This window comes from Polyodon spathula, chromosome 7 (assembly GCF_017654505.1).
Source record: "Polyodon spathula isolate WHYD16114869_AA chromosome 7, ASM1765450v1, whole genome shotgun sequence".
NCBI classification, from domain to species: Eukaryota; Metazoa; Chordata; class Actinopteri; order Acipenseriformes; family Polyodontidae; genus Polyodon; species Polyodon spathula.
The window spans coordinates 15,014,591-15,039,530 of NC_054540.1; the positions used below are offsets into that span (position 1 = coordinate 15,014,591).

At 36.8% G+C, this 24,940-nt stretch overlaps 1 protein-coding gene across 2 annotated transcripts; it reads right to left on the reverse strand.

Annotated features, from left to right (window-relative positions):
- Positions 1–384: 384 nt before the first annotated feature.
- LOC121318224 (suppressor of tumorigenicity 7 protein homolog) lies at positions 385–24,847 on the reverse strand. Of its 2 annotated transcripts, XR_005950585.1 has the most exons (16): positions 24,695–24,847; positions 13,215–13,297; positions 10,727–10,886; positions 9,597–9,651; positions 9,382–9,497; positions 8,503–8,578; positions 8,151–8,305; positions 7,721–7,818; positions 6,865–6,979; positions 6,675–6,747; positions 6,275–6,377; positions 5,710–5,860; positions 4,813–4,905; positions 4,353–4,492; positions 1,940–2,166; positions 948–1,004 (listed from the first exon to the last, which is right to left on the reverse strand). XR_005950585.1 is itself a non-coding variant. In XM_041254675.1 (15 exons), the coding sequence occupies exons 1-15, from the start codon at positions 24,753–24,755 to the stop codon at positions 909–911; spliced, it is 1,575 nt and encodes a 524-aa protein (XP_041110609.1). In that variant the 5' UTR covers positions 24,756–24,847; the 3' UTR covers positions 385–908. The 2 variants fall into 2 exon arrangements, 1 of the variants encoding a protein (XP_041110609.1); XM_041254675.1 differs by lacking the exon at positions 1,940–2,166 and having other exon boundaries at positions 385–1,004.
- Positions 24,848–24,940: the final 93 nt, after the last annotated feature.

Below are 24,940 nucleotides of genomic sequence, written 5' to 3' on the forward strand. Positions count from 1 at the left end.
GGTGACAAGTGAATGAAAGCTCTTTTCCGGGATGAGATGCCTTTTGATGTTAATGGCATTCAGGGATTTTGAAACAAAAAACTATAGAGATAATTAGTACTGCAATAATAACCGTTATCTTGTATTCTGATGCATTTCTGTGCTCACAAAAGTTGCTGTTGATAATGTGATAGTTTTTAGTAAACATAAAACATATTGTATCTTGTTGTTAAAGCTTTCAAGAATCCACTCCTACTTGGAATGTACTTGGAATACTTTGAAAGTAACTTTTGAGATCTTCCAGCACAAACAATACACACTTATTATATTTGGATAAATAACCAATTAAAACAATGACATTTGCAATTAAAGAAAGCTTCTAAAATAAAAAAAAAAGTTAAGAATTTGACTGTGTTACTTTTCCCATCCTCTACAGTCGCTGTTGCATCTTTTGATCAGGCCGTACATTTCAAAATGTGGCCTTCATACAGAGCAGGGAGCACATTCTCTGGCTGCTTTTCCAAATGTGCAGCCAATTGTTGGTACTTCTTGGCAGCCAACAATGCAGATTTACTTTCTCTGATAAAACAAAAGATTTTCTCTCTAGCGTTGGTTTTTCAAAGGGTTAAATTAAGGACTTGGTTAAGTTAATGAACAAGGCACACACTTATGTTGCTCCAATACACAAAAATCTTTATTTTATTTTTTTTTAGCTTTGAGCATTTTTTTCTGAAGGCAAAATATAATAGAACTTAACATCACCTTTTTTGTACAACAAAAACAGGTTTACATGAGAACAAACGAAACAAATTCTTTAACGGACAGTCTCCCCCCTCCCCGTTTCTCCATCATGGTTTCTTGTGGTCCACAAGACACATGATCTTGGCACAAACGTCATGGCAGTCGGATGGCAGCAGTCCCTTCAAGTCCTAGATCCTTGTCAGCTGGTGCCACAGGCTGGAGGGTAGGATGCTTTCCACCTTTTCCATTACAAAGTTTAATGGTGCAAACAGGGTGCTGAGAAACTGCCAAGAAATCCACAAAAGATGTGTAAGTGTGTGTCTTTTCATACAGCACTTCCTCAATCATTTAACAAAGGGGGTTAGCTGATGCACAAAAGCTCCAGTCTAACAAATACCAGAGGTGTCTTGCACCCTTTCTAGTTTATTTCCTTATGCAGTGACTCAAAAGTACGGTATTTCTACTTACTTAGGTTTAATGTTTCCCTTTTTTCTCCCCCCACAAAACAATATTAGCTGGTTCGTACACTGGCAAAAACAGCAACAGCTGTAGGCAATGCAGCTTTGAGATGCTGTCAATGCCTACCGTTAGTTACGGAGCATGCAGATCACTTTAGTTTTGTGGGGGGAGGGGGGTGTTTACCCCTTGTGGTAAAAGTTTTTTTGTATTATTTTCAATAAGTTATAAACGTAATTCATTTCAGTGAGGTCGGTCTCTAACCATATTTGGGAAGTAGAAGAATTCATATTGTCACATCTTGCAAGCACAGAGCTTGCATCCAGTTTTACCATGGGGTTGAACTAAAGTATAACTTGATTTGCACAAAGCTATCAAAGAAAGACAGTGATCATAAATTCACACCCAGAACTTCCTGTCATTTAGTCCTCTGGATTATACATCTGTCACAGGAATATATTCACATTAGCTACTGTATACTTAAAATCGGCATACTGTGCTTCAGTAGAAACCCCACCCCCCATTAAAAGGTTAGAATTTCATTCAAGTAACAGGAGTGTGCATGGCTCTTGCACACTTTACTGCGTGTCAGGCTTACACCTGTTATTTTTATGTGTTTACTCCTCACTAGAATGAAAGGTTAGAACACAAATGATTTTTCTTCAACTTCAGACTTTGAAATTTGAACGCTTCACAACTTGAGCAGGGCGACAGAAGAAGTGACAGCCCTTCAATTGATGATAAATCAACCAAGTATAATCACCTGAAAAAGTATTAAAAACAGGGCCGGCTAACAGGCTACAGCACTTGACCAACACATCAGTGCATTTACCAGATGACTTCTTCCACTATATTTAATAGTTTGTGGTAAAAATATTTTTCACAGATTCCCAGTGGTACTGCAGTTGTGTTTCAGTGTGTGGCACCCTGGTCATCTACCTTCAGAAAAGTGTCTTTCATCCCGTGGTTATTTCTTCACTCAATTTCTTTCTATACAAAAAGACAATATCTGCTCTGTTACATCCAACGTTCTTTTCTCTAAACACAAGAGTTCTGCATGCTATTCAGGCATTTTAGATTTTATTGTTACTACAAAGTCCTACTGCTTTGACATATTATGATAACATTTACAGTGAGTGATAGGGGCCCACGTACTTGAAATCTTTTTTAAGATGGGCATTGCAATCACAGGTCAAGGAGCCTTTTAGCATTGCCAAGGATCAAAAGAAAAGAATGTCAAGCCAACTAGTCTTCAGCTATAAATTAGGCTGTGGCCAGAGGCACTAAAAAGGTGAGGCTCAAACATGTAGGTTAAAAAGGCAACCCACCATCGTAACACTCAAGAACTTCCCACTCAAGAAAGCCAAAACTGTGCATGTGCATAGAAATATATTGACCCAGTGCTTTGAAGGCCAAAGAAGGAATTAATTACTTGGATATGAAACTTATTTTAAAGATTTGTGGAATGCTTAATCTTACAGAAAGTGAACTCCATTGTCATTATGTAACAGAGTTATTTAACAACAGTCACTACACACTTACTGAATACACTTTATACTTCAGTGCTTGCAGGTAAGTCACATTTTGTTGGCACCTGTTCATACTCCACGACGCTTTCAAATTAAACTTTACATGTAGAATCTACACAAACTACTCCACATTGATAAAAAGTTGAAAAATGCACATAGAATATAAGTAAGTACGATTTACAGAGAAAAACAGATTAAATCTCAGTTGTGTAAGTATTCAACCCCTTTAGAACTGCAGCCCTACATCAGCTCAGGTGCAAATGATTTGTTGAAAGGTCACAAAATTAGTGAAATGGTTTCAGCTTGTGTGTACTCAAAGTGGTTTAATTTGTAGATAATTTCCTTCAGGTATATAAAGACTTTCAAGCTGCAACTCACATAGTGATCCAAAGCAACCATGAAGACCAAGGAGCTTTCGAAACAAGTAGGATAAAGTGGTAGAGAGGCAGAGCAGGAGAAGGTTACAAGAAAATTTCAAAAGGCGCTGATTATCCCTCTCAGCACAGTGAAGTCCATCATTAATAAGTGGAATCTGGTCGCCCTCCCAAACTGAGCAGCCAGACAAGCAGGAGACTGGTGGTGGCAGCAACATGTTATGGGGATGCTTCTCTTCAGCAGGGACTGGGATAGACAGGAGAATGGATGGTGCAAAATACAGGTGAATCCTTGAGGAAAACCTGTTTGGAGTCAGCCAAGACTCTGAAACTGGGAAGGAAATTCACATTTCAGCAGGACAATAACCCGAAGCACAAAGCCAAAGCCACAGTGGAACAAGAGAATTAATGTTCTTGAGTTGCCCAGTCAAAGTCCTGACTTGAATCCAATCAAAAAATTTTGTCGAGACTTGACGATTGCAGTCCATCAATGATCCCCAACAAACTTGAGAATCAGAACTGGACCAATTTTCCCATGAAGAATGGGCAAAAATATAAACATCTCACTGTGCAAAACTAGTACAGACCTATCCAAAAAGACTCATAGCAGTACTTGCTGCAAAAGGTACTTCTACCAAGTACTAACTTAAGGGGCTGAATACTTATGCAACCAGTACATGTCATTTTGCACATTTTCTTTGCAAGTTTTGCTGACATTTAACCTCCTCCTCATATGTGTGTTCAGTTTAACCACAACACCTTTGAATAAAAAAAAGTTTGTTTGAAAAACTGTGCACACATTATTTATAATTCAACAAACTGTGACATTACTGGCAGGGGGTGAATACAAAAACAGTTTTTTAGGTCAATTTGTTTCAATTTTCTTTTTATACTTATGTTCACATATTTCAGATTTGAATTCATTATTACTCTACTTGTTTGAATGATCAAAGTTTCAATGTGTTTGAAACCAGGTATAAATCTTTATACTGCATCTTTTACATTTGATTTTTTGCAAGCAAAATGTTATCCCTGCTGCAAATTGTTTAGGCAACCAGGGACCTGGTACTATACATCTGAGACAAGCAAAGCAAGTATCATTTACTAAAATATTTTTAATCCTTAACCCTCAAGTTCTTTAAAAGTAACATTGGATGCAAGCAGAACATCAAAGTGCATGCAACATTTCAGCTGGTGTAATCTGGGTCTATAAAGCAGGATAAGAACCAGTACATACAAAAAGTAGAAAGGCTAATTAAATGATATTACTTACAGCTTTAGCAAAGACCCCCATTAGTTCTGGGAACTGGTGTGTGAGGAGTGCGAGCATTGCAGTGAAGGAACACAAGCCTGCTGTGAACAGGATGAAGAAAGGCAGTTCTTTCTTTGGGTATACTGAAACTTCATGAAACGCTGAATACACAAGAGAGAGACAGAGAAAAAAAAAAGTTACTGAAGTACGGATTAACACCAATAGAGATTTAACACCCACAACAACTTGAGAACTACAGCACAGAATGTTCATTCTTACTGACAAAGCAAGTGCAATTAATGTAGATACACCAGATTAAAACGTCAAGCGCCTTATTGGCATTTATATACAAAAAAAAAAAAAAAAAAAAACACAAAGTGAGCATCGACATAACAATCGTGGGTTTGAGAAGACTGCAGTAGTGTCGAGATCTGTACGAAATACTGTTGCATGCTGGTTTTTAATAAAATAATTGTCTTACAGGGTAGTAGTTCTCTGTCGGCTGTCTCTGTACAAACTGGATAAGGGTAGAAGAGGTGACCTTTTTCCAGAGGGTAAGGAATCATTCGAAAAGCTTGAAGAAAATATTAAGAGGAATGAATAACTTTCCACACCACGTCTATTGTAAGAAACAAAAACACATATTTTTGCAATAGTTGGAACACACTATATAGTATCTTACAACACACACATTGAGCAATAACTCTTACAAAATGTATTAACTGCATGGTTGTGGGATTAGACCATTACTTTAACAGTATTTTAAAGGACAGCCTAAAACAAATCTTAACTAGATTAGCAGCCCCTCCATCTGGTGATCAGGGGAAGTGCAACCCTCAAAAAAAAACATGTGCAAAATATAGGTAAAACCAGTTTCCAGGAGGATGCATTAGTTAGAACGGTCCTGTTAAATTCAACCTGAGGAGTTAATTTAAATCTGTTTCTTAACGGTTGATAGTGTAATTTGTTGCTTCTTGATTATGAAGTAGCTGGCAGGTAGGTGTTGTAAAGGGGTGACTGGCTTAATACAAGTTTTAAGCAATGTTATGTGCGTTGGATTTCTATCATTTTGAGCACCCCTGTATGGAGGAAGGCAATGTTCATTGTTTTTCTTTTTTTTTTTTTTAAATGGCTTTATAGAAATGTGAAAAATATGTACGCTACTTAAGTTAATATTTGTAATTGCGATGTTAAGTGTCATTTTTTGTTTTGTTTTATGTTATCTAGAAAGTTCGTTATCAAATTGATTAACTTACAATTGTATGAACTTGACTCATTGCAGAGAATTGCGTGAAAATGCTGAATGAGAGCTCAACACCTAATAAAACTCCCAATTTTCCACAGGGTATAAAATGAAAAAAACAAAATGCATACTTACTTCCTTCCCAGGTACAGTGCAAGAGATTTAAAGCCCCTTCCACCCGTTTCCAGTGCTGCAGGTGAAAGAATGCGTACGCTATCGCTTCACTGTCTCCTCTCTTCAAAATATGTTCTGGTGGTAGTATTAAACTTTTCATTTCTAAGAGGTACTGCAAGGGAGAAAACAAAGTTACATTATTACTGTTTCTAGAATCATAACCAATGCTTGAAGCCTGGTAAATAATAATAATAATAATAATAATAATAATAATAATAATAATAATAATAATAATAATAATAATAAATAATAGCTCCCAGAACTAAATTAAAGCCTTGAAGCTTTATTTTTTTTCATCAGCTGGTTATTCTTGGTACTACATTTAACACAAGGCTGATCATACATTAATAAGTGTGTGGATTGCATTTACAGATTGGTCTGGGAACATGATCCTGAATATTATTCCAGGTACTTTACACAAATATATTTAAAATCTGAAATGAAAGCATCATGAAGACAGAGTTAGTGGTTTCGTTACAGAAAGTAGTTCTTGTTTTATAAACTTGCTCAGTGGTCAGGTACTCACTTTTGGTACGTGTGGATTAAACTCTACAGCTCTGTGTATGGCTTCCACAGCATTCATCTCTGCAGTACTGAGACCTCGCCTGGATGCAGCCTCTGGAGAGAATCTGGAACAGTGGGGTTGGATTGGATTAGCTCACCAACAGCAACAAAGCAGATATTATCAGACATCTCGCATTTGATGTATCATGTGTCGACGTGGAGCATTTACAAACCTATATTGTTGAAAATCAGAAGAAAATAATATGTACTTGTTAATCACAAACGTCACTGTATTGACCCTTTTAATGTTACCCTCATTCGAATCAGCATCAATTCCTTTTATTAATATGATGTTTATATTGCACTGCGTTCATTCCCTTTATTGAAAGGTGCTGCTGAAGCACAGGGAACACAGTACTTACTTGTCCGAGACGGCCCTAGCTTTGAGAAGGGCTGCTGTGTAGCATATTGTTGCTGATTTGGGTAAACTAATATCTGTAAAAACAAAAAACACACATAGCATAGTATTGTTACATGTAACAGTGAAGCACAATGGTCATTATTTGAAAGACCTGATGTTTGCAGTACTTTCTACTGTACCTAAAGACTTACCATCATATTTTGCTAATACTGCTTGTACATCAGCATAGGCCTGCAGCTCCAGTAAGGCCTCCAGCAGATTCTCATGGATATTGAACATGCTGAGGAGAGGGAACTCCTTCATTAACTGGAAAACATACAACTGCTGTTACATGTATAACCTTAGAAGATGAGCTCAGCTCAGTATTAAAGCATCACAACTCCTGTTTGATCTACAGCAGACTGTTACCCAAACGGCTGCAATTTTACTCTATCGAGACTACACAGTAAAACCACAAAATGGACCAAGACTAATTTAAAATAGAACAGGTCATGTTAGTTCATGTTCAACAACAACAACTACCAACTTAGATATGTTACTGCTTTTCAGATATAATTAAAGTTGCTTTGACAGATCTTGAGATTATTTTAAAAAGTAAAGGATTTTTGGCAAAAGTTGAAATAGTTTTATATTAACAGCTGATTAGATAAGAAATTTCTGGATAACTAGAAATACATAGCAGCCTGCATAGTATTGAACACTAGAACAGAAAGTAGACATTTCAGTACTTATTGATTCTATTGTGTGCGGGTATTATTATACAGTTAGTATTATTATTATTATTATTATGATTATTATTATTCTCACGCTATACTCATGGCACAAACAGCAAGCCAAATTATACTTGTATGATAAGAAACATACATTTACTGTGTAAATATAAATAAATAAGAGTTCACAGTTCACCATCCTAATTGCCCTCGGTTTCAGAAAAGGCTGAGAAAGTTAGTGTGTGAAAGACATGTCTGAATGGGATACGAAGAATTACAGTAGATCAGGGAACGGCAAATCTGCTAGAACATTAGTAAAGGCATCAGGATTACTTACATCTCTCAACATTTTCACTGCTTCCCTCGTTCTTCCGAGTTTTCTTGCACACATTGCTAACCTTCTTTTAATGTAAACCAGTACATTTGTGTCCCTTCCTATTAAGTGAAACAAATGACTTAATTTGCACTTTACTTCTTAAGGTTTTGACCATCATTTTGCATCTAATTTAATACCACAGACCCATTTACAGTAGGCATAATGCAGCCCTATGTCAGACTTAAGTTACTGCATTTTGAATAAGAACACTTGTCAAAATGTCATTGCACTAGGTGTGTTTTGAAAACACTACAGTACAATGCATTACTAAATACTTTGCTTGATTTACACTTTCTAGTAGGAGTGATCCTTGCTGTATAAGTGCTCTTCATGTTGAATCTCTGTGTTTTTTGCCCTTGGTCAGTATCACCAATGCTAATGATTTACTCACTGTGCTGTGCTTCGTACTGGGCTCCATGGTGCTGCAGCTGCTGACTGCGTCTGTAACAGCCCTCTCCTGCCTTCAGTGCTTGTTTAAATAGTTTCTCAGCCTCCACGATCGTTGTGGCTTCTTCTTCAGCCAGGAGAATGCATGCTGTAGCGCAGCTGGGAGACAACACAAGCAGACTTTTGAGAAACTTTAAAAACCCTTCCGTACAAAACTGAGCAAAAGCATTGTGTACAATATCTTCCAGATGCAGACGTGAAAGAGTGACTGCGTTTGAGCAGGTATTTAAGATCTCTGAGGCTATTTAACGAGATATCTTGCTTTACAAGACTACCTGAAGAGCAGTTCTACTCACTCATTTAGCTCCAAGGCTTCATGTGCTGCAGAGATCCGAGCCTGCGGGTTTCTCTCTCTCCACGCTTTCTGCATTACTGTTATCAAAAACACATGGCTTCAGTCTCGACTGTGGAATAAACTGCAAGTACAATACAATAATCTGGGAATACACCCTACAGGATAGTAAACTTTAAAAAAAATTAAATAAAATAATAAATCAGCTAACACATTAAAATCATATGCTGGAAAACAGCAGAACAACTTTTCTATTGGTCGAAATGTTTATCACAAGCCTAAACCAGTTAAAATGGATCTGCAACCACACAGTTATCAACAGTGTGAGCAAGACCAATACTGGCTGCATTCTTACAAGGTCAGGAACTTTACGGAGGCTTAATCTCATACCACTGGAGTGCAAAGGGGCAGCATGCTAAAGGTAGTGCTCTTCAGAACCCTGTCAAGATGCCACCACAGTTTAACCTCTAATCCTTGCACTTCACTAGATATTATTGGTACCAGCACTCCAGATAAGGTTTTGGGAACTAAACCTTCCTGTCTTGATACCTTTGAAAGGAGTTCAAAAAAATGAAACCTGCATGTAGCCGAGACACGTATTTGTTTTGGCAGGTGCTCCCAAGCTGTTGTAATTTGATTAACTTGTTTGTATTGGTTGTGCTCAATTGAACTTGTGGGTGTGTGTGTGTTTTTTTTTGTATTATATGCCACCTTTGTGACCAAGGCACCCTTGAAATAAAAAATAATAACCTGAATGGGATTCTCCGGGTTAAATAAATGTACATTTTTTTTTTTTTTTTTTAATTAATAAAAAATGGCACTACACTTTGAACCGTTCGTGATGTAATCAGCAACAACGTCACATTCAGGGGTTGCTTCTTACTAGCATCTGGTGGTCTTAAGTGGTCCGTGTCACACGTAAAGAACGTTTGATGATCCTGCGCTGAAAGATTCATGTCATAGTATGTGAGTGGCTCTCTTCCTGTTACCCATGTATATCTGAAAGCAATCACACCAGGAAGAGGTCAGAATTTAACATTTCACAAGATCCCAAATTGAAAAGCTGCAAAAAAGCCTTGTGCTGAATGATACACTTACCGGTTATATTCTGCTCCTCTGAATAAATTTAACGGATTTCTCCACACTTTACATTCTGAAAAAAGAACAACAAAGATTTGTTAGAGAATATATGATTTCCCCAACATGCCTCTTAATCCTGACAGGCGATAGCTTTTAATTCTCCATGTAATTATTTTTTGCATTTTGAATCTTGTGTATGGCCCCAAACTTTTCTCTCTCTAAACCATTTAATGGCTCTGCACTGTGATATCACAGTCTAATTCCAGATTTGCAAGGTCTTAAAGGCGGTTAAAAGATGGAACGGATTAGAAGATGATGTCCAGCACCACATTTGCATATCACAATACTCATAGATAATGCTTTAAGCAGCTCAGAAAGTCAACATCCACAAACATGTGCTGCTGTGGAGGATTCACAGCTTTTACAAACGGAAGAGCAGAACACTGGCGGAGTGGTTCACCTGGGCGTTTTATAAAGGGGAGCTCATTTGTTCAAGCTCAGTTCACCAGGATTCCCACTGACCGCAATAAAAGACAACTCCCTTCTGCAGAACCTGCCCTGGCCAAATAGCACTAAGCAAGACTGTAGTGAAATCACAAGTTTTCACAAGCTCACCCCAGCTCTATCAGTCATATGTCAGTGTCTGAGAGAGATTTTAAACAGCATATAGCTCCAACATTAAAACAGAAGCTGATCATGCAAAGGGATACAAGTTCAGCTTCCTAAACCCAATGGAATCTTGTTAAACTTGCACCTTTCATTTAACTGAAACATTTCTCATTGTATAAATAACAGGAAATAAAAAATAAAAAAAATGTTGTATGCACCGAAAATCTGATCCAATTGAATGTATTCATTGTGTGCATTTATGGAGTGCAATATGGTGGCAGTCATTTTAAATCTGAAACCATGAGCAAGGGGTTCCATACTTTACATATTAAAAATAAATAAATAAATAAATCTGTTTTCATATCTGTAAAATATGGCCACATGTTTTTGCATGCTGCTTGGTAGATGGTAAAAGCAGTTTGGTGAAGACAAAAGGAACTGAAAAGTGATCTTTCCAAAATAAATACCTAAATGTGTTTTCATTTTCTCTCAATGCGATGCTGTAGTAAGGACTTGGTTTTTCACAGTATTGCCCTTACCTGACACACTCTGTCTGTTTGAATCCGAGTCTCCATTAGGAGTGCTGGGGTTGCTTGGAGTGCTGTTATCTACTCCACCCAGCAGTGGGCGAAGGTGACTCACAGAGACCTGCTCAATGAATGATGTTCCATACTTTCGGAAATACCACCATTCAAATATCTGAAGATGAAACAAACAAACAAATAAATAATAATACATAGTTGTACTCAAAAGTTTACATACCCCAATGGAAATGTATAATTTGTAGAAATTTCTCAGACAAAGAATTCTAGGAAAAATCTTTTGTAGCAAATGTTTTGCTTTTGTGGATGAGGAAAAAAAAAGTTACAAGAAATAGATGTCTACAATTATTTCAGCATTTATATATTATTTATTTTATTTTATTTTTTTAAAACTCAAAAAAAAGTATTCATACCCTTTGGTGCTATGATAGTATTGTCTACAAGGTGCCAGAAATTTCAATATGATAATGCAGAATGTAGATGAACATTATTAGGAGTATAAAAACGTGACGCATAGGATGATTGCTGTCATTACCAATAAGTCAATATGGGAAAAAGTAAAGCGCTATCTGAAGACCTTGGAAAATGATTTATTGTTATTACAGGACGATTTCCAAACATTTGGGTATCCCAACTTAAACTACTGTTTCTATTATCAAGAAGTACAAGACTTGTGGTACTGTCACAATGCTCCCTCAGTCTGGAAGAAAGAAGGTTCTTTCACCAAGAACAAGTAGAAGAATCGTGAGGAAGGTTAATAACAGTCTGAGACAAACTGCCAAAGATATTTACAGTGAATTTGCTGCAAGTGAGACTGGGGTTTCCATTTCAACAACGGGTTGAGTATTGCATGGTGAAGGTCTCAATGGTCGCAGGCCAACGAAACAAGCCAGTCTTAAGAAAACGTCACAAGGCACACATCAGAATCTACTTCAGAATGATTAAAGAAGAATAAAATCAAGGTTCTAGAATGGTGAGCCAAAGTCCAGATCTAAATCCGATTGAGAATCTTTGGTATGAGTTGAATTTGAAGGAACTGGAACAATTCTGCGCCGAAAAATGGTTAAAAAATATATATATACATCACTGAAGATGCCAAAAGCTCATTGACAAATATCCCAATCATTTAAAATGTTTTTGATACTGGCATTCAAATAAAACAGATAATCAATTGAAATTCAAATTCTGTAGAATTTTTTTTTTTTTTTTTTAATTTTTAAAAAAAGAGTAACAGCAACAAAAACAAAAACATCTGAATACAACAACAATTTATTCAAATGAAACTCTCCTGGTCACTCCGAGATCTTTCATGTGTGGTTTGATTTGTGCATTGTCATTCCAGTCATGATTTACAAGACACAACATTATTCCAGGATTGGGATCCTCTTTATGAATATGCGTGTGCAAAATAAAATCAAGAAACAAAGATTTAGGAGAGAGGAAGCCTGTGACTTTTAGGGCTGCACTATCTGAAGACCGTGCATCACAGCATTGAGATACATTTCAATAGAGAGGGCCTCAGTCAGCAGCAGGCACTGATCCCACTAGTACTTGATACAGATACGGTCTCCCTCAAGAATGCACAGCAACTATATGCTACTGGAATATCACTGGAACACAAAGCATGGAGTCCAACTTCATTAGGTGAATGGCAGAATATTGCCTCACCTTTCCAGCAAAAAAAATAAATATTAAAAAGCAACAAAATGGAAGAGCCCCTCAAAAAACTCTGTGCATATTGTATCCTCGACAATATAAAGAACATCATGTATTTTTGCATTAGAATATAGGAATAAAGACAACTGGGCGACACTGCTGTGCTACTTACTACAGTAGTTTTATGCTGAGGTAAAATAGTCTATGAATCAGCAGCAGGCACCGATTAGTCTTTCCTAATCAATAATACGCTGGAACAAAACAGCTGTTAGTAAGTACAGTACCATTAGTAAAACTTTCCAGGCTTCAGTATCAGTGCAAGGTGGTTGCTACGTATGTACTGACAATACAAAATTAAACAGAGGCAAAATATCCAGGGATCCCAGGGATCCACCACCGTTACTGTATAGATAAGGCTACCTCATCTGTATGTGCTTGTGTGTTTGTAATGCAAAACAAATCATTAACACAACTGTAAAACAGTCCCCAACACCGATGTCTGAGGAACATGTATTTCTGTTTTGAGGAAAATGAAAATAAGAGGAACTGTAACTTCTTGGATTTTAATTAACTTAGTGAGAAAATAATGGTAACATATTTCTTTTGTATTGCCAAAATACATTTTGCATTCTCAGAATATTAAGCAATAAAAACATTGGCAAGTCTAAGGTATTTTAATTTTTTATTGTACTGACATTCAGTAAAATACTTTGAAACCTGGCAAACCAACGCACTAAAACAAATGCTGCAGCATTAGCACCTCCATCTCCTCACATGAACTTCAGAAGGTGAGCACAGAGTGTAATCCAACTAAACAAAACTGACTTACCAATATAAGCCCTGATATTAAAGACGAGGTTCCGGTCAGGGCAACGTAGAACTTGGGGGTCAATGTGTTCAGAAACATGCTCACTGAAATAGAAAAAAGAGGGGAAAGCTATCAAATAAGACAAAGAAAATACATATGGCTTTGAACATGTGTATGATTTACAAATAATGGTCCATGCAACTTTTGACCAAATTAAAAAAAAGGACTTACAACACTGTAGCCACAAGCTTGACATCATGCTGCATCGCTGTAAACTAGATTGTGAGAACCTCAAGCCTCAACCTTGGTGGTAAATAATGTGTAGTATATACCAAGACTCATTGCATTTTGAGGAGTAATTATAATATTAATAGCTTAATCAAGTTGGGCTGAAGCTACTTTAATGGGTGACTGAATAAATACATCGAGTACTTCATTAATTTATTCACGATATACTGCTAGGCCATTTTAAAACTGCCAATTTGTGGTGTGATTTTAAGTTAGTTTTTATACAACTAGGACTATTAACACCCCCTTGTTTTTGCTGAAAATCTGTCACTCATCCATCAACAGCTGATGAGTCAATGAAACGTTCCCCAAGCACTCCAGAGCAAAAACAAAAATAGGAACCAAGGTGGAATTGCCCATGTGAATATCTGTTTACATTAATTTAATTACATAAACATATAGTACACTGGAGACAGAACTATTAGAGAGTCCTGCAACCACTGAGCAATATTAAATTTGAGCAACATTCTACTGTTAAACCAAATATACAAGGTAAGTTAAAATGATAATGGTACAATTAAAAGCAACAACTTGGCTTCATGGAAGATCTCACCGTAGACTATCTGAATTTGAAGGTAAATTGCACGGAAACCCATACAGTTTTCACAACCTCAATGCCCCTTTCGTGCACGAACAGGCTGCGATTGTCAGAAGAACTTGTTGTCAGGCTCTTATTAAAGCAAGCAACAAGAGAATCACAATGTTGTTCTGAAAAATAAATCCCATTGATAATCCCTTACATTTAGCATAACACTGAGTTCAAGCATCTGGATGCAGATGCTTGTCTTTCTTGCCATTAACCAATAAGCTGCTTCCCTGCTTGACTGGCATGCTTTGAAGCCAGTATCATGCTTTGAACCAGAAGACACTGCTGAGGGAATGCACAGGAAGTGAAAGTCAGAGACTACCTGAAAGTAAGGCAAGCAGACTAAGGCCTTGTTATGAACAGAGTATAGTACCAGATGTAGTTTCACTTTAATGAAAATATGTTTGCTGTAACATGCATTTCTTTAAAACTGCACATGTGAAAACTATATCCTCTCAGTGACTGCATAATTATACAATTTTCCTATCTACTTTATAATGCATATGTTTTTTTTGTTTTGTTTTGTTTTTTTTTTTCCCACAGGGCAACATAGAGTTCACACAAATTATTTTAAGTTTTTTAGAAAGTATAATAAAAAATATCGGACCGAAGGGCATACAGCGAATGCAAGTGCATACCAGGTATGTGCTATACAAAGCTTCTTTTAATTGATAATTGTTGAAAGTTAAATTCTTGCGATTTTGTGCACATCACAGGATTTAAGCCTCAAAACCCACACCATGCCAGTATTAGTCTTAACATGCTGTTGAATGAAACAGATTCTCAATGCAAGTTTCTATTTGTTTTGTTTGCCTAAATATCTAATGAGAATCAGGGCAGCTGATCCAATATGTTCAATTGAGCCACTGTTTGGCATGTCTTATCATGATCTACAGTACACACACATCCAGACAAACACAAGAGCACAGAAACCCCTCTTTACTTGACAGCATTCATACCCTTCAGGTTAAAACCAACCACTTCAGCATTTACAAAGATGACAAGTTGTGCAAAATCTGACAAAAAGTTGTCAGCTGAAATAGAAATGAATGGCACTGTTACCTTAAAACACAAATAATTAGGAGAAATAAAAAAAATACGATTTCAGATTTTCTTTCTAAGATGTGGGTATCCCATTGAATGCCATTGCTTTTACTGCATGAAAAAGAAAACTAACTTAACATATATACTACATGAACTATTGTAGTTTAAACTACATATACTGTAGTGTTGATTTATAAAAACTGCAAATAGTCCTACAAAATAAATGTGCCCAAACTGCACAGGTACAGTATGACATCCCAGCACGGTTTGTATGCCACAGAAAACACACATGTATTGTAAAGTAATACAGTACAATACTATACTGTAGTATCACAGAGCAGAACATAACTTCAATTAGCTTTGTTGTTCAAACATGTGCCTAATTTAAACTTTACTTTTTAGAAAAATATTTTCAGATGGATGGAAATGGAAATGGCACAAATTTTTAACCTCTTGTGTACTGGGAGAGTCCATTGCATGACTGATTAAATTGTTATGCAAATAGCACCACCCGACATGTACTCTTTATTAACGCATAGGCTGTAGATCCCGGTTGTAGGTATGATGGGCAAAATGAGCACAGGTGGACATATGATGGAACTCACAGGTGTGTCATGAGTAACTGGTCAATAGGTGATCCTGATTGCAGAACATTAATACTCTATCACACAAACACACAAAAAAACAACTGTTCTCTATTTATTACATTTACAGTAGTGAAATGCTAGCATCACAAAACTACATAAAAAAATCCTTATGGGAGTAATATAGCGTTAAAATGAAGGTTTCAAGATAATTAAGATAGACCCCATAGGCTTTTCTTCACAGCCTCGCTACATTTCCAGAATCTAGCCATTACAATGCAAGTCTAACACTGATACCATTTTGCAGCTCTGACAGTCTGGTAACTAAGGCAACAGGAGCAGCTGGTTGATGTCAGGCTTCACCAAGGAAAGCATTCATGGCTTTATCAAACTGCCGTATACAGTAAACAAAGGACACATGTCCCTAAGAAGATGTGGCTAAAAAACAAATAACACGGCACATTGCCCAATATCATAATTATGATAAGAATGTCTTTCAAAAGTATTACATTTACATGAAGTTACAGTATAACAGTCTTTTGGCTTGTATACTGTACATGTAATTTGCAACAAAGAAACTCCCAAAAAACAGTCAGCAATCCATATTGTGTAGAAATACATAATTGATGAATAAAATGCTCAAGATTTTACTGTACTTTCCAAACCATGTTGTATAATACGGCCATCTTTTTGTGCCTTATTTGAATAACTATGTGGCATAGCTGTGAATAACTATGTGTCATACAGTAGATTCATACCATACATACGATAGTAAAATGTTAAAGGAGACGTATTGGTTAGGCATGGGCACCTTCTGTTTCATGTTGGAAGAGTACATTTGAAAGGAATCAAACATACTGTACATCTGTCACTGGTGGCATAATACATTTGCACACTATATTTAACAGCCTGCTTCCTTGTTTATTTATTGTACTCCACCCATGTGGGTTTCTAAACCAAGAAGACATGCAAATTAACAATGCAGTACCTGTTCTTTTTGTTAACTGATGTGAAGTATGAAAAAGGATCTTTACTGTATGGAAACTAACAGGCCTAAACAAAGCCCTATTTTGACTCTTTGCCATACAAAGCCAAGAAACATTTTTAGAGCACAATAAACATTTTAATGCTAAAAAGGGAATACATGCAGGAAAAAAAATCTAATTAGTGTACCGCAGTTTCTTGCTACAGTAGTTTTATACTGCTTGTTTTTTATTATTTCTCCCTGAACATTTGTGTTTTATGAGGCATTTTCACCTATATCAGCAATGCTGTCAGGCTATAGTGTATGTATATAGTATATAGTGTTACTGTTGGATAAATAACTTCATCTTTATTATTTTCTCCATTATTCTAGTACCCTGTCATCTACATTTCACCATATAAATTCTGACTGGATTCAACATTTCCATGACATTACAATCCTACATATAAAATACTGCCTTCACCTCTTGTCATTGTGACGATAACTACGTTATCTAAAGTAACGAGATATGGGACCATCAATAGTTCAGCTTATTATTTGAAGTTATCGGCCTATAAAATCCCATTACTTGTTGGTACCACTCTTGTTCAATTCAAAGCACCCAATAACAATCACATTGCACCTGATTAAGATAAGTACACCACACCTGTGCTAAACACATGGCATACAAGTTTGTGTTGTAAAGCTTTTGAAGAAATGGGCATTAGTAGATTTGAGAGGAGATAACCAATAGGGAAGTTCCCGACCAATAGGACCACCCAGATTCGACAGTATTAAAAATAATGGTGCATATTATAGCTGCACACAGAGGCATACAAGCTAGCCCCCAAGAGAAGAAAATTACACTTATGCAAAATGTTTTTTTTTTTTTTTTTTATTATGAAATTAAAAATTGTATTAAGAGGGTCAAGAAATTAATTGTTCCCCTGTACCATATTATCTACAATGAATACATTTAATTTTAATCTTAAAAAAACAAAAAAAAAAAAAAAAAACACACAAACACATTGCCTCCTGAGTTACTATATTCAAATATTCAATTAGTAACAACAGATACCATGGCACAGCAAGCAAAAACAAAACAATTCAATACTAGCTTCTGATTTAATGTTACTTGTATGCAGGAAATACATTTTTCAGTATCTTACACGGTCTGTTCTGGAATCAAATTTAAACTCATTTTTATTTTTGCATCTCTTGTCAGACAGGCCACGAATTTACCTTACATAAGAGAACACTTCACCATTAATAAAATCCACTGACATTAAGCAGAGATTGTGACTTTGCATCCTTGGTACAGATTCCTGTCTAGTGAGGTTTCTTTTGCAGGGACTGCTCTCATTTCTGATGAAGAGATGTATTAGCCTTGGTATCAATATATATATATATATATATATATATATATATATATATATATATATATATATATATATTACCCACACATACATACACAATCCTGGTATTATAGCAATACTACTGTGGGGCCCAAAATGCTGTCTTTCAAAGGTAAATGATTGCGTCGTAGACATAAAATAAAAAAAAAAAAAAAAAACACATACCTGTAAAGATATATTTCTTCTAGATCAAATGCGTACAGAGCCCATGCGAACAAAAGCATTCAAAGCTATTTTCCCATCCTTGTGTTCAGAAAGCAGAGCAAAGCTAGTGAAAGGCAGTCTCTGTCACTGTCAGACTGAAGGATGGAAGGGGGTGGGGGGGAGGATGTGCACAATCAATTTTGCATCATTCACTAGCATCATTGGCTCTTTGTACAAAACGGTAGAGCCCAGAGCCTGCAGAACAATCTGTCATAAGGAAGCAAAAAAGAACCACCACAAAAAACACAGCATCACTTAACACACACAGAATGTCTTACCTCTTGTCTACGTGCCGATGTAGTGCCAGTCACGGCTTGCTGGCCCAGATGGTGTTGTGAAAAAAAAGGGGGGGGGGGGGGGGGGGGGGGGGGGGGGGGAAAGGGGGGGGAGATGAGGCAGCTACACAACAGGAGTCAAAGCAGACAATGCAGCCCAGGCTCCATGACTGCCAGATGCTCTGTTCCTAATCTTCAAGCTGCAAACAGCTTTTGCTTGAAACCAATAGAGAATAATACTCCTTGGGGGAGTGGGGGAGAGCCTGTTTTAGATCCAGGCTACAGAGGACTGAATGAATTAGCTCCTCTTTCTGTGATGCAGCACTAGGTAGCAGAAACCAGATACTGCAATCCACTAGCCCAGCACCCAAGTAAGACAATGCACGAGCTATGCAAACACTGAATGACGTCAAGACGCTGCAAAGACTGAGTGCTGTTAACCAGAATGGCTCAATGGAAGCAGGCAAATCAAAAGGGGGGTTTTACTGTTGCAAAAAGCAAAATGCACACAACCCCCACAGGGTTCAGGGAATACTAGAAACATACATCTGACAGCAAGGAACATTGAAGTAAGAAACAGGCAATATTTAGGGGACAGATAACAGTGGGGTCAACTGTACAGCAAAAATGCAGTAGTCTTTTAGCTATAACATATATAAAGGTATTAGTAAATTGTTTAAATTGGGAAGCAATTAATTCTATAGCTTATTATATGTTATTAAAATATACACATGCTGTATAATTGTATTGATATACCTAGAAAGAAATAACAGATAAATTGAAAATCCAAGTGCAGTTTTAAATAATTACATTTTATAGTTCCTTCTGTCCTTGACATGGAACTAGCTTATTATCTTTACAATACCAGGACATTTAGTAGATTAAGCATAGAAACAGAAATGTTACTGTACATAGTGGATATTCATTTAATACTTACCTTTTAGTGATCAGACTTTAAAAAAAAAAAAAAAAAAAAAAGAAAAAAAGAAAAGCACACTATTAATGGATCTGCTTGGTTTTGGTATCATTCACAACTCTGGTGAGAATATTTGCAACAAATGTATCTCCTGCCTGTAAATTACTTCTGTTTTTTATTACTAAAGTCCTGTATAATGTAATCACTCAAATATGAGAACATTACAGAGTAAAACACAGCTTGCACAATATGACCAAAGTGTGTGCTTAGTTTACCCTACAGCACATCCTTTCATTTTATTATATTATATATATATATATATATATATATATATATATATATATATATATATATATATATCGGATATCCCTACATAAAGACCTCGTGCCTATAGGAAGTATTCCTTGGAGCACAGTCAAGTTGATCATTAAGAAGTGGAAGGTATACGGCACCACCCAGAATCTGTTCAGAGCAGGCCGTCCTCCAAAACAGCAGCCGGGTAAGAAAGGCAGAGAAGCCACTAAGAGGCCAATGACAATGGAATTTTCAAAAGGGCATGTGGGAGACTCTGAAAAGATGTGGCAAAAGATTCTGTGGTCTGATGAAACAAAAATTGAACTATCTGGCCTAAATGCAAAGTGTTATGTCAGGTGCAAACCAAACACAGCACATCACCCAGGTAACAGCATCCCTACTGTGAAGCATGGTGGTGGAAGCACCATACTATGGCGAGGCTTTTCATCGGCAGGGTGATTTATGACTTCTCAAAAGACTTACAGCTGGTTCTACCAAGTATTGACTCAGGGGGGTGAACACTTATCTAACCAAGACATTTCAGTTTTTTTTATTTTTCATTAACTGTTGTTTCACAATAAAAATTCTCTTGGCTCTTCAAAGTGTTGAGTAGGTTGTGTAAATCAAAAGAAAAACAATCCCATTTAAATGCCTCAAGATTACAGGCTGTAACACAAACTGTGAAAACGTCCAAGGCGGGTGAATACTTACTATAGGCACTGTATATATGTCAAACAGATGTGGTGATTTCAAGTGCAATACTATTGTAAAATATAGGTTGTCAGTTGTATTACACATAACAAACAGCTTTCCGTGGCACCTTACTGCTGAAACTTCAGTCAAACGACACTGGATTTAAAATAAGTAGAAGAAAGACGCTATGTTTCAAATTCATGCACACGCATGTGTTTATTTCATTCTATCACTGTAGGAGAACAATAACAGTCAAAGCAAAATAAGCATCTTAAAAGAGCAAGTAGCGAGGTTCCAAAAAATATAGCGTTACACATCCCCACTTTAAAATCTGTTTCAAAGTATTCCTGGAATTGGCTGGGACACAGCAGCTGGTCAACAATTTGACCATGTATTGCAGGATCTGGGTCTGTAGGATATCAAGGTTTGAGACAACCCTGTGAGGAAATGTGGGGGTCTTTTCAACTATTAGGGAAAACCAGCTCATGTTAATTATTTGACATAAAGGGAATTGAACCTTTTATGAGGCTGGAGAGAGTTCACAGCTCACCTTCCTCAGGGAAGACGGGTACAGACGCGGTGGGCAAGCTAGTTTAAAATTGTTTTTAGGTTTGAGCTATCCGCATGTAATACAGTACTGCCACTGAACTATTTATTGCCGAGTACAGAATCTCAAATTATCATCATTACTACAAGGCTTGAAAAAAATGCTAACCCATGCATTAGTCCTTTTTGATTGTTGTCAGCTCCTAAAAAAAGTTGCAGATTTCAAGTTAACTTTTATTAACTTGAAATCCAACTGTTTATGAGCTGAGAATAACCAAAAAGGTCTAATTAAGCAAATCATTAGTTAAATTAAGGGTTTAGTTAACTGAGAAAGTCACTACTGACAATGGAGGTACAGTACAGGTGACTACCCCCAATCTATGCAAAGCAGTATTATCAAGCTAACAGACCATTGTTAAAGTGTTTAATCATTTGCATGGATTAAAATAATAAAAAATCTCAAACAATAAATATGCAGTAATTAATCTTAGTCAGAGCAGTCCAGGTGATTTAAAAATTGCAGTTGCTGTTCACAAATACTGTAGAAATTGCACCGTTCCTGTTACTCTAGCACTTTTAAATTGGCACTTATTTTTACCAACTGAACACATCTAAGGTTGAGTGAGTGTGAAGTTTTGAATGAACCAGGTCAGTCTTCAACATTGTTCACAGCGGGCAGTGACAAAAAACTGAAGTAACTGAACGCCTAAAGAAGACTTACACGCCACAGAAAAGAAGTGACAAACTGGAATGGCAAAAATCAACAAACAACTACTTAATGAGAGACCGGAAGAGGCTGAGAAGTTAAAATGCTGTGCACATTTTACAGGATGCCTAGAATCACTTTTGCACGGTCATATTTTTTTTTTTTTTGTTAGTCACAGTTAAGGGCATTACTTCTGAGTCACCCTGTAAAAAAAGTTTTGAAAGAAGAAAGCCAGCGCAAGCAGGTTTAGCCACTGGACACAATAAGTGTTAGTGCTGGGCCATGAGTTCAAGTCCTGGCACGGGGAGCTAAACGTATACTGAGGACGTGGCACAGTTCCAGATTGTGCTTGAGGCCCAGGGGGTCATCATCCTCTTTGAAAGATACTGCCTTCAGGAGTGAGAGAGCTGGAAAGGGAGAATATCCTTCACCAATTAAACATGCACATCGCGCTGCTTTACCAGAAAGCTGCAACAGACAGAAGCCAAGGCAAGTTCAGACTAATAAGGCTGCGAACTGCATGTCAGAAAGTATTGTACTGTAAGCAGAAATGGTTTGCATATAAATATTGCTAGGCTGTAAACATAAAACCAAGGCTCTTAACCATTTGCTGCCCAGTGTCCAATATATTCGAAATTGAGAAAACAGGCATTAAATACAGATGGGACCCTACACAGTAAACGGTAAAAATTCCAACAAATGCAACATGCTATTCTTTAAGTCCTCTAAAATTAGACTTACCAAGTAGGCTTACATTAAAAAAAAAAAAAAAAAAAAAAAAAATGGATTACAGAAACCATGTTCCAATGCATTCCTCTGTGATGAGAGCTGTAAATTGTTTCAGTCTGCAGTAGCCAGCAAGTTTTGTTAGTATTTGTATGCAGAGACATTTCCACAGAGGAAGTATAAAGGGTTCACAATATTTGGACTGGTACACTGTTTTCAACAGTTTTCCTCTTGCCCAATAAACCTGCACACACATAACAGGCTAACGTAAGCCTCAACAAGTTATTATGACATTACCACCTACAAACATAGGTTTGGTTTTCAGTCTTTTAGGGCCTACTTGTTTGTTGGAATATACGTTTCTTGGAAAACTGCACACTTCAGATTTTAGCAAGGAAAAAATAAATAGTTCAACTGTTTTATTGCATACTATACATTTTTTTATTTATACAGTACTCCCTTGCTAGACAGACATGTTGGGAGGCACAGTTTGTCCTAAATATGAGGTATCTGTTTAGGAAAAAAAAAAAAAGTGATTCTCTGCAAAACTTTCTCCCAGAGCAAGCTAAGGCCTCCTTTTATTGGTTAGCCATTTAACAAATGATGTGGGCAATGAAGACACATTTACAGTAACTGCTAATCCAAAAGAGTTACACCTTCATGATAGACAGTCCATGGCACCATGTACAATACTGTGGCTTGCCTGCCATCGTCATTCAGCAGGTTTAAGTAGGATTGAGCTCTCAGTTTAGACCTATTCAGATTCTGTACATCCTGAGAGAGAACTACACCCACGACTTTTCAATCTACATTATCTGTATTTATTGTCGCACTGAGATAACAAACTCTCTCCAGTATCATTACCATACACACAAACAAAAATGGTTATTGTTAGACTAATAACAAACACCACACTTTGTTCTGAATACATATTGAGCCCATGCAGAGCCACATATGTAACTATACTGAACCCATGTAAACATTTCCTGTAAAACGTTCCATAACAAGACCATCATAGTCTAGTTTCACAGGGGTTTGGCTTTCAGTATGACAAAAGCCATTTTTAAGGGGCAAAAAAGTAAACTTATGTCCTGAAGCTAAAATATGACTAGTTCACTTGTGACTTGACATTATCATGCAGTCACCTTTCTTATAAACTGATTACCGAAACCACAACAAACAATGCCCCACACTGTCTGACACTATGGAACTGTTATTTAAAGGACACCCCCATTTGGAAAGTGTGTTGCAAATATGAAAATAAGTTTCATAAATAAACACTAATACAGCAACTGCTTGTGACCAGCAAGCAGCTGGGAATTGGAACACATTTATTATTAGTTTCTTACTTGATACATGTAGTAACTAGTAAACAACCCAAACACAGTGGTTTATAAATACTAAGGCTTGTTAAATATAGGTGATAAACCAGCAAGTGAAGGGAATGTGACAATTTGCCCAGATAGGGCAGTTTGACCTTTTAAAGATGGGACCTCATCAATCTTGCCGGCAGATTTACCCTCCAAACCATGGAGTGTGCAATGTGCACTTTATCCCTGTAGACCAACATGTGTGCTGCCTCCAGCCAGAGCACTGGGACTGTGGACTGGCTGTTGTGCCACTCTCTGCCTGTCCCCCGACTAATAATAAAAAATATATATATATATAATCACACAACACGTTGCAACAAGGATGTATGCAATACATTTATTATTTTATAACAGTCCATTTCCCAATTATTTAAGTGTGCACAACTAAAAGTTGTTTAACCTATTTGCCCTGGAAGGAGTCAATATATTGAATGTTCTAATATAATGCACTACTGTAAGGGTTGAACAGTAGAACTAAACTTTACAAAAAATAAATATATACCAGGACTGAAAAGGGCTCGACATTTGATGTGCGGTACAGTACTATAATTAGCAGGTGGCCTTAAGATAAAGTTAAAATCTTTCAGACTTTAGGACCCAGAGGGTGTATTTTGGGCAGCTGCGTTAAAACAAAAAATTAGCTTCCAAAAACTCCAAAAAATATCTACTAAATAAAACATCACATGTAATATTAAACAATGCGACTTCGTTTTAGTAAACATTAATTAAACTCTATAAAGCCCTCAAAACTATAAAACACATTAGTGCTCCTAAGCCTGCACTCAATTTAAACTGTAGACGTGTCTCTCATTTTTCACTTTATGTAGACAGAAAGGAAACAAAGTTTTCGTAACAGCAAAATTTACATGCATTAAGACATTGGTGCTTACCTGCTGTTAAACTATTGTTGATTTTTAAAGGCACTCTTAGTATTAAAACCAGAAAAAGCATAACAAAGAACAAGACAGTCCAGAGGTACTTCCAAGAGCAGACGATGCACGATTGAAGCTGTTCTAAAAAGCCTATCCCAGCTATTCAGCCATGTTTTGTGCTCTCTACTGCCCCCTGCCACCACTTACCCTCAGTGTATTATTTATGGGATGATTCATACAGACTCTTGAGTCTGGTTTGACTTT

What these genes read in the sequence shown, in the direction of transcription:
- LOC121318224 (XM_041254675.1), bottom strand. Translation starts at nt 24,755, where the DNA reads ATGCTTTTTCTGGTTTTAATACTAAGAGTGCCTTTAAAAATCAACAAT. An exon ending in AAACAGACAGAGTGTGTCAG is followed by an intron (nt 9,652 to 10,726) that starts GTAAGGGCAATA and finishes TTCTTTTTTCAG; the next exon opens with AATGTAAAGTGTGGAGAAAT. An exon ending in TTAATCCACACGTACCAAAA is followed by an intron (nt 5,861 to 6,274) that starts GTGAGTACCTGA and finishes TCTCCCTTGCAG; the next exon opens with TACCTCTTAGAAATGAAAAG.